This window comes from Limanda limanda, chromosome 15 (assembly GCF_963576545.1).
Source record: "Limanda limanda chromosome 15, fLimLim1.1, whole genome shotgun sequence".
Taxonomy (NCBI): domain Eukaryota; kingdom Metazoa; phylum Chordata; class Actinopteri; order Pleuronectiformes; family Pleuronectidae; genus Limanda; species Limanda limanda.
Window position 1 is genome coordinate 23,228,928 of NC_083650.1, and position 10,615 is coordinate 23,239,542.

Consider the following 10,615-nt stretch of genomic DNA (forward strand, 5'->3'; position numbering starts at 1 on the left):
TGCACCGCCCTGAACCGTAAGGCTCTACAGAGGGTGGTGAAGTCTGCTCAACACATCACCAGGACGGAGCTGCCATCCATGGAGGACCTCTACACCCAGCGGTCTAGGAAGAAGACCAACCGGATCATTAAAGACCCCTATCACCCCAGCCATAAACTGTTTTGCCTGCTGCCGTCTGGCATTTTATGATATGACAACTGTGTGTTGCTTTTTCATTCAAATACATTCATCAGATACAGTGTATAATAGATTATATTCATATTGTTAATATTGGATGCATGAAATTTAATACAACATGTTGTCTAAATGAACTCAAACATATAATCTTGTCGCGAAAATTGACAGACGTTATTTTAATGGTTGGATGGAAGTATCATGACGGCCCCCATGAAGTTGTCTGAAGGTCCTTTACTAATCATCTGTATATTATCCAACGTGACAAAAACTTTATCTCCTCTCTGCAGATGGAAAATCCCTGCCAGGAAGCTGTTCCACAGATCTACCCCTTCCAAAGCCTTCTCACTCACACGTGTTGGTGTCCTGCAGCTATAGCTAGTGGAAAAAAACAAGAAGAGATGTCTCAACAGAAACTCACCTCAAAACGATAAAGATAACTTGCCTTCAAATACACAGATGTGAAGATACAAACAGGATACACCCGAGCAACCACAGGTGCAGTGACAGAGTGAAGAAGTAAAGTTCAGCACAAGGACTAACCTGTTTGAGCTCATGAGTTCTATTGGTCGGCTGTAGGAACTGGTGTCTCTCATGACCTTGTGCAGGATAACTGAACAGTCCAACACAGCATTTGATTGCACTTTGGAGTACAGGTAGTAGTAACCTGTACTCTCCACCAACAGTCGACCTTTGTCGTAGCCCATTTGGTGGGTGAGGGCCTCGCCACCTTCATGTATCCACTGCACCACATTGTCATCCTTTGCAGGAGTGTTAGGGCCTGAGAGAAACACGACATAAGAGAGTTTTTTTAAACAGAGACAATACAAAATATGAATTAAATTCAACCATTTGGGTCATTGACAATATTTATTATTATAATGAGGGGTGGGCACTGACCCATCAGGTGAGCAAAGGGCCTCTGTTGAACCTCATTGAGCTCTGTTCAAGAAAACAGTCAATCAATCAACCAATGGATCAATCAAAGTAAAAAAAACTGTATCTGAATGTTCACGTTTGGTTTGGCATGTTAGAGCCTGGACATCCTGTTGCTAAAACTTCATTTTATGCATTGACAGTAGGTCAGAAGTGTAGCATTAATTCATTTATCATATAACTGTGACTGTTCTTCCCACTATGTACAGCATAAGCAATATAAATGACGATCATTCCTTACCTTTAGATCCCATTTGATCCATCATGGGGCCACCCTGAAACAGAAGAAAAGGAGTGAGAAGTCACACCAGACACACCAGACCACATTCGGATGTGGTCGGGTGTCGTCCTCTGACCCCCAACAGTTTCATTGTGAACTGATCCTATTTTTACTCTTATCTGTGACCATACACTGATTTGTCTGTGACCATCACTTAAGTATCCACACTGACCACGACATCATAACTGATACTTTTCTTAAATTGGTGAAATGTTTCTTCACTGCAGCTGCACGAGATTCATACAGCACCTCCTGACTCCTCTCCCTCTCATGTTGACACACTGACACACACAACCATTGTCATCTGTCAACTCTGTAGAGTCAGACTGGGTCAAATTAAAATAATTAGGTCTTACACAAATAACATTACGTGTAAATTTGCAAATCTTCATCCAAACACGATGGGCCCAAAGCATTTGCGCTCACTGGAGCGCAAATGCAGAGGAACAGAGGAACAGAGGAACAGACACACAATTGCATGCAGACATCAGCCTCACCTCCGTTTTTTTGTACAGCGTGTAGAGGAAAAAACTCTGCACGACAAGTCCCAACATGGTCAGTCCCACCAGCAGGAGGAGAAGCTTTTGGCCTGCCGTTGCCCACATCGGTTTCTTCCTCCCGGGCTCCGAGACACAGTTTGAGTGAGCGTCCTCAACCAACAAATGGGGGCAGGTGCCCACATCTCCCTCTGCCATCCTGCACCAGATCACACCTCCACCTAGGGGTTGGAGCTGAAGGTCGAAGGGCCTGATGTAGTGGGGAAAGGGATGAAGACAGAGACAGGGTTAGGGCTAAAAGGTAGAGCAAAGGAGCAAAGGAGCATGGGAACAGAAAAACAGAAAAACTGAAAAACAGAAAAACTGCAACAAAAACGTTTCACAATGGAGAGACAAGAGAAAAAGTTAAGAAATAATTGCCTGAGGGACACAAGACAAAGAGACAGAGCATCAGTATGAAGCTTGTAACGCAGTGGTTCTTACACACACTCCCTGGAAGCTCCTCTCGGACATATTAGTAAAATGAATCCCAATAAATAACACATATGACACAATTAATATAATAAAATCAACAACATTTTCTGCAATATCACTCTGTGATTTAGATTTTCTTGATTCCTCACCTTTAAAAGCTGACGTCTGCCTGCACCCAACAAAGATCCCAGCCCTCCCTCACCTCCTCCCGCTGTCAGCTGTCAGTAATGTTGCTTTTTCATGTGTGCTCATATAAGCAGGAAATGAAGATTGCATGGGGAACAGGCTGAGAGAGAGAGAGTAATATGCATGTGATTGCGTGTTGGACACTCCCCAAAACTACTAAATGTAGCTATCCTTGTCTGTTTCTGAGAAACGTCGCTTTGTGTAGCTGAGTAGTGTGCTTGTCACTATTTGTGTTGATTTGTCAGGGTGACTTTAACTTCAGACTTTGTGACGGTAGAGGTGTTTTAGCAGGCTGAGTTTGGGGTCAAGCTAATTCACACCATATCCTTTTTGGCTATTACAACATAATTGTCCTATCGCCCACTGTGTCATTGATCTGTGCTTTAATGCAGAATCAAGTGAGCATCAGTCACAAGGCCACGCTGTCATGTCAAACCTTTGCCAATATAAACCTAATGCTTTGAGCAACTTTTTTCTATTCTTTATTTTTGAGGAACTCTGTGGTCAAATAACCTCTGCAGAGGACTGGACGCAGTTAAGGAGAATGGAGTTCAAGTGTAACACCTAGTGTGGCAACATCTTTTTCCTCCCCAGCTGTTTTTTGAATACTTTGACCTCCATTATGTGGTTTGCCCTTTATTTTAAATTGGGTTATGATACATAACCCAAGGTTGAGGTTGCTGTATTTCTGGATACAATAACGCCCAGTTTCCTGTTCACACGTGTGCAGCTGCTGAAGACGGCCATGATACCATGAGAGTCGTCACAGATATATTCATCTTGCAAGTGTGATTCATATTCCATAAGATTTAAAAGCTGTGTCAAATGTAATATGTATGTATAATTAGTATATGAACTACAGGAAAGATTATTCTTAATTTGTTCTGCATTAAACTTGTAATGTTAAATATTTGCCAATATACACCTGATGCTTTGAGCAACTTTTTTCTATTCTTTATTTTTGAGGAACTCTGTGGTCTAATTACAGCTGCAGAGGACTGGACGCAGTGAAGGAGAATGGAGCTCAAGTGTTACACTTAATGTGGCAACATCTTTCTCCTGCCCTGCTAACTGTCAATGTTTTCTGTATGAGTTGCAACACATCGAGTAATCTTGTCATCTTCCTTTTTCATTAACACTGATTTATCAGCACAATTTAAGGAACTGATTGTTACGCTTGCGTCATACAACATGATGTTCCACTTAATGCCCGTATCGAGAGCAAAAGTGCAGAAAGAGGCATAATTATAGCTATTTCCTTCTGTGTTTCTTCATCTTGTTCTTTCATCATAGATATACTTTTTCTTTTTTCTTGCTTTATCAAATATGTCATCTTCTTATATGCTGTACGAGAACATCAATGTTGCTTCTTCAGGAGCTGTACGCTTGAACATCCAGTTGCCAATGGCAAAAAAGTGTTTCCTAAATATTATGCTTACAACTTTTATACAATCCATTTAGTATTTTATTCTTATTTTGATAATATTTATTTTTACATTTTGTTTTGGTCCCTCGTACTATTTCATAATAAATATGCACTGAACATGTCGGAACTATGTACAGCAGGGGACACAAACACGGCGCCCGTGGGCACCTGGTCGCCCGCAGGGACCCCGCGAGTCGCCCGCAAAGCCTGCTCTAAATTAAAAAAAAAAAAAAAAAATTAACTTTGAAATGGAAAAAAAAAAAAGGTCAAACCGCCATCTCAATCTATGCCAGTGATGCTGAGACTGTGTGGCTCAGATGCATAACAGCTAGGGCACGCGACCGGGAGGGGGAAATGTGTGTGAGAGTCCCCAGACAGCACCACACACACAGGCCCCGGGGCTCCGCCCCCAATCATTTGCTCAGAGAGACACAGTGAGATCAGAGCTCGTTCACGTGCAGCCGCCGGTCAGTGACAAACAAGACACAGTGTTCAAAAACCAAGTTGAAAAGAAAGTACGATGAAACCTGTCTTGCTCTTGGGTTCACAGTGAATGAAGGAGGTGATGAGGAGAGACCAGTGTGGATTTAAGGTCTGAAAACTCTGGCAGCTGACAGGATGAGACCCAACTAATTAAGAAGACACTTAGAAACATTACACCCCAGTCACATGCATGCGTTATTTTTGGTTGAGCTTTATCAACGTTGTAACAAAGTGATTGTAATTTAATTTATTTTTTATCTATTTTTGAAAAAGTACAGACTGATGGAGGAATGTAGTGATAGATGTCATCAAAATTACTTCAATTAAGTTGAATTTAAGCAAAGTTGAAACAGATTAACAGAAATAAATGTTGCATGTATTAATATATCTGTTTCCTACCATTATTGTTGTGGAAATCATCGTTAATAATTATTTTGAGGAATAATTAACATTGTTGGATCAGACAGTCTCTTCACATATATTATTATTAATATTAAAAGGTGATCTGTGGAACTTTGTTATCCAGGAAGTTTGTATCAAACAAGTAGCTCTTCGTACTACTCAGTACCTTCATAGTAGCTCTCAGTCTCAAAAAGGTTGGTGACCCCTGATGCACAGTATGTGCACGGTCTCTATTTTGTATGAGAGCGGCATCATGCTGATGCACGTAGATGCTAGGAAAATGTTGTGTAAATTAACAAACTAATGTATACGTATATATTCTTTTTTTTTGTTGCTGTTTTTTGAATACTTTGACCTCCATTATGTGGTTTGCCCTTTATTTTACATTGGGTTATGATACATAACCCAAGGTTGAGGTTGCTGTATTTCTGGATACAATAACGCACAGTTTCCTGTTCACACGTGTGCAGCTGCTGAAGACGGCCATGATACCATGAGAATCGTCACAGATATATTCATTAGGGCCCGAGCTCTGATCAAAGGTCAGGTGAGGCCCTATTGAAATTGTAAGGATTATTATTTATTATTATTATTATTATTCAGGCAAATTAATTGGCTTTTTGAGGGCTTTAACATGTTCAAATTCTTACCAAAATTTGCAGAAAGTTAGAAAGTGGTGAAAATTTACTTATTCTGGAGGAATGTTTAATGGGCGTTGCAAAATGGCTCAACAGTGCCCCCCGAGACCCCCGAGACGTGTTCACACTGACCATTCTTCACAAAAATAAATACACAGGTGTATCATGACACGTGTTGGGAAATGGTTATTGTGCAAAAAGCAGGCCTCTCTTTCGACCTGGATGGGTAGTCAAAACCTGAAGCACATGTTCTTTGTCGTTAGAAAGCCGCATGTGCTTGAGCGAACTCAATCTCCCAGAGTGCAATGTGTTCTCTTTGTCCTGAGAAGGTCAAATAACTCAAACTCCCAGGAGGCTACATGTCCCCTTTGTTTCAGCAACTTCACATGGAGGTGCAAAGTGCAAAGAATCAATTCCAATTGGTAACTCTGGTCCCATGACCTGGGAGCAATCAGCTCTATAAAAGACCAGGGCTCCCTCAACTCAGTCTCTTTCCTCATCCCCACCGAAGACAGCAGGCGGCCAGCCGCCTCTCCTGCAACTCCAAGGGAAGGGGGTCCAGGCTGCTTCACTCTCTTCTCCTCAACTCTCCAAAAGAGCAGGCTGTCCAGCCTCTCCTCTCCTGCATCACCTAGCAGGGGCCTGACTGCTCCTGGCTGGCATCTTCTCTATCCAACAACCGGAGGGCAAAGGTTGAGCTTTCAGCTCATCTTCTCAAGGAAATCTCCTCGCCCTTCGAGCTCCACCATTCTCCTTGCAGCGATTCGATATCCTGCAGGTAAGGAATTCAACAAGCGAGAGCGTCACAGCTCAACAGAACCGCAGAAGCAGAGACCACACGAACCAGAAGACTTCACACAGCCGGCAGGACGAACTGCACAGCAACTTTTTTCCTTTCTTAGGACTGGTAACATACTGGGCTTAATAATGATACTAGAACTAAGCAAGACTGTATTTGATTCTAAGTGGTGTTTTAAGGTTTGATATGTGGTGTTATTGTAGTTACAAGCTAAATGAAAGTTAATGTGAGTTGGCTCTAAACAGACCCTGTTATTTTCTAATTAGCATTCTCACAGACCCTGCATATCACTACCTTCGTACCCACTCCCCCGACCAGAAGGGGGGGGGGGGGGGGGGTTTGCTATCTTAGAGACCATCTTAAAAGACCACAGGAAGGTGTGACTCTCTTTGTTAGCCACCATTTTGAGAGCCTCTCTCACACACACACACACACACACACTCACACACACATCTTTGTTAGTTAGCACATTTTGTTAGTTACTTGTGTTTTGATACTTTATTATGTCCATAATAAATGTTTTCTTTTAAACTTGTCCTGTCATTAATGTTGCATAAGTGAAGTTTACCAACCGTTACACTGTCAAGAGCTCTATAAACCTTAACTGTTCATTATATAATCTTTAATAGTAAATATTAAGATTTCTAATTGAACTAGATCTAAATGAGACTGATCTTAATCAATAAATTGGCTATCGTTTCCCTTCTGTGAAGGGTGGTGCCCCGCGAGAACTTAAACAAACTAAAGTTATGATTTAATATTTTAAATATTAATGTTTTATATTTTATTTTGATAACCAAATGTATTGAACGCCTAAAGGCACACCAGCTTATGGTATCACTCCTAACCATTATTGCACAACACAAGACAATCAAAAAAGTCTTCAGTTGCAATTGGAAATTGGCCATATTCCAAATTTTTATTTTGATGTACTTGTACCAGGGCTTTCATCGGACCAACTTCAAATTGAGATGAGTGTCATCACAACAAGACGGAGATTAAAACTGACTGAGGGATTGATTTTTCGTCACACGGTGTGACATGGCGTCAAATTTGATTACACGCCAATAAAACACGATGTTCTGTACCGTGGACCATGAGTCCTTTGATGCTGAGCCGCAAACAAACAACTCCACTCCTGCAGTGACAGTGGTCATAATTCAAAGGAATCTTTATGTCTTGCAAAGGTGACGTCTCTCTATCCGAGAATTGGGACATTTCCTCAAACCGTGTAAACATTGAGGTGCGGCGAAGGTTCATCCTTCGCCAAAGGAGACAATGTTGGCATAACTCCACTCTGCATTGTCCTATCACCACCAAACTTCTGTCTCATGATCAGAGTCCAAGCCTGAACAGCTCTTTGTGTCAATATTTCCTCAGTCATTATTTATTTTTATATATTAATGCACGAGCTGCAGTTTCATTTCACTCTGAAAACAAACAAATGCAGATGTAGAAGTTCAGAAATTCATCAGTAAATCTTGTCGGTTTGCTTCACGTTGATATCTGCATGTGTTCTCTGGAACTATCACAGTGTCGCTCTCCTGCTTGGAATGAGGTCGTATGAAAGGTAAACCTGTTTCTGTCACCCCCCCACCCAGTGAAATGTGTGGGAGTCTGACCAGAGCACTTGACCCTGTGGCTGGTCGGCAGCTGACCTCTGACCACTGCTCGCTCGCTGTCTGCCGGGCTGTTTAGCCCCCCCCCCGGGCGCACAGACGGTGACACGGCAGCGTCACTCGGCTCAGAAGTCTGTTAACATCAATAAATATCACATTCATATTCTGGAGGCATTGGGCTGCGTGATGATGATGGATGCTCGGGCGCTGCAGAGCCAGAGGTCTGAGCTGCTGTTTATGATCCTTCGGTGACTCGTGGAGATGTTGGTGTTCATAGAGCCCTCATGAGATCTTTAATCAAATAGCAGGCCGCTGGTAATTGTCAGGACCTCATGGTGTTTGTAGGAGATTGAGCGTCGCAGCAGCACAAAGCTCTACTTGTTCTGAACAGGGTGTGGAAATCTGTATTTAACCAGAGGTGTGTCTGTGCAATAACAACCTGGACAATTCCATGATTTACCAGAAGAACACGAGCGGGTTGAGGTGCACAACTGAAGATATGTCCCTCACATCTGCTCACATCTGATAACTTCTACTGCTGGTTGGCAACTTGACCAGAAGACCTTCAAACGTCCCAGGGATCATCACCATCTCGTCCTATTTCACCCTCAGAGCTTCAGTCCTGTGATGTTCTCACGTTTCTCTGAGTCCAGAGTCTGAAGCTTTTCAACCCAAACCTGCTCCAGAGGCTTTTATTCAATCTTTCTTTCATTCACTGAGAGACACAGCTCTTGTTTTCAATAGATACTTTATTCTGACAACTGAAAAGATGAAAATGTACTTTAAACTGGTGATTCCAATTAAAACTAAATAACCCTACTGGTGCCTGCCCCCCCCCCCCCACAGATCCTGTTTCACAGCCTCATAACGAGTCTCTCATCACAAATGAAGCCCACGGTTCTGGTGACGCTTCTCCCATTATAATCTCATTTTAATGAAATAATTTACAATGGCACACTGTCTCACGGCCGGGTTTTGTTAGACCAACGTAACGCAATTTAATTGTCTCTACTTCAGATGACTGAGGTGAAAACCACCTCGACTCCTGTTGTTTGATGCACGGCTGCGTCCCTCTCTGTGAATAACACCTGCAGACAACCACCCAGCGGCTGTCATCAGGATCATCAGAGACCTGTTGTGTGTGTATGTGTGTATGTGTTTGTGTGTGTGTGTGTAAGTGTGTGTCTGTTTGAGCCTGGAGAGACTGAAGCTCGGCCCCTGAACGCATCACGAAGCAGCAGCGGGAGAAGTTATCTCCTCTCTGCAAACTGATGCATATTAATATCCATCAAACATGACACAGGGAGAAGAAAGGACCGATCCACTGGCAACTTTTCACAGAAGGAACTTTACGCTGATTAGATTTGTTGTTTCAGCCTCATTTGACAAAGAAATAATTCAATCAGACATCGAGTTCCTCTAATGACCACGTTCTCTGATTAATCAGGATTAACTCAGGCTGTCAAACAATTACATGACTATATTTTAAATGTATTATAAGTTTCTTTCATTTATTGACCCTGATCTAAAAGAGCTCCTGGTTATTACTGTAAATAAAGTAATTAACTATATCGTCTGGATCGCCATCTGGTGGCTGGCTGCAGCATTGCTCATAAACCCGGCCTCCTCCATGTTAGCGGATGGAACTTGGACCAAACACAAAAGTCAAAGAACACGTCAGAAACATTTTCTCTCAAAGATCACTCTGATGTTTTGTGTTGATTTTTCCAGTAAGATTGGAAAAGCACAATTATAATTCAGGTCCAAGGAAATAAAACGACTCCAGAGAAAAGAGATTCATCATTTTATTTACACTGAAAAGAAAAGTGTTTGTAAAATATCTGTACAAAATTAAACTGGAACTCATTGACACAACAGGAACACTGCAGATCGCTGTGATCACCCCCTGGTGGCTGGCTTGTGTATAGGCCATAAAAGCCGCCTCAGCCTTGTTAGTGGATGGGACACAGACAGAAGTAAAAAGTCAAAGTACGCATCGAGTTATTTTAACTTCATTTCTTGATAGTGACAGGAAGTAGAGATGCATTGTCCATCTTTTTGAAAGTTTATTTTGGGAATGACAAGACTGGATTTTTTTAACTGTAACTCTTTCAGAAACCAAGCAAAGGGAATAAAGGGAAAGAATTACAAGTTTGGCTTCAAGCTGAGAGACGACTTGCTGAGAAAAAGAGAAATGTTCAATGTGAACGGATACGCTTGGATTTCTGCCACTTTTCATCCAACAAGTGCAAAAATTAAAACTAAAGATGATAAACTGTAAAAAAAAAATCCCGCTTCAGATTCCGAACATCCGACAAACACACACTGAAAATATCAAACAATCTTTATCTGTGTCAGAAAACGCTTTTAAAAGATCCCAGACCCAACAGAGCTGCTTCATACCAACGTCGTTTAACAACTTCAACATCTCAGTTACACAGAAAATTCATATAAAGTCATCATTTTATACACGTTTTAATATTTACAATTGTTCCAACTAATATTTTTTCAACACTTTGACTTTTTGTGCATCTATTTACAGTCTTTACAAAAATACAACCACAGACGCCTCCTGTTTGCTTCCTCACGTCTCTGCCTCAGTTTTTTGTGTAAAGGACCGAAGCTGGACGAGGAATCGCCGTCTCCGCCCGTCTCCGTCCGTCTCCTCGGCCCAGACACCAGCAACAGGTCGAAGCTGCAG

The 10,615-nt window shown here is 41.9% G+C and overlaps 1 protein-coding gene across 1 annotated transcript; it reads right to left on the minus strand.

Annotated features, from left to right (window-relative positions):
• Positions 1-353: 353 nt before the first annotated feature.
• On the minus strand, positions 354-2,085 carry LOC133020339 (tumor necrosis factor ligand superfamily member 14-like). The gene is made up of 5 exons (XM_061086864.1): positions 1,888-2,085; positions 1,352-1,385; positions 1,075-1,116; positions 718-955; positions 354-552 (listed from the first exon to the last, which is right to left on the minus strand). The coding sequence occupies exons 1-5, from the start codon at positions 2,083-2,085 to the stop codon at positions 354-356; spliced, it is 711 nt and encodes a 236-aa protein (XP_060942847.1).
• Positions 2,086-10,615: the final 8,530 nt, after the last annotated feature.

Excerpts from the sequence above, each read along its gene's own strand:
- LOC133020339 (XM_061086864.1), bottom strand. The coding sequence starts at position 2,085 with ATGGCAGAGGGAGATGTGGGCACCTGCCCCCATTTGTTGGTTGAGGAC. Across the intron at positions 1,117-1,351 it reads GGATCAAATGGGATCTAAAG|AGCTCAATGAGGTTCAACAG; the intron begins GTAAGGAATGAT and ends TTTCTTGAACAG. Across the intron at positions 956-1,074 it reads GCCCTTTGCTCACCTGATGG|GCCCTAACACTCCTGCAAAG; the intron begins GTCAGTGCCCAC and ends TGTTTCTCTCAG.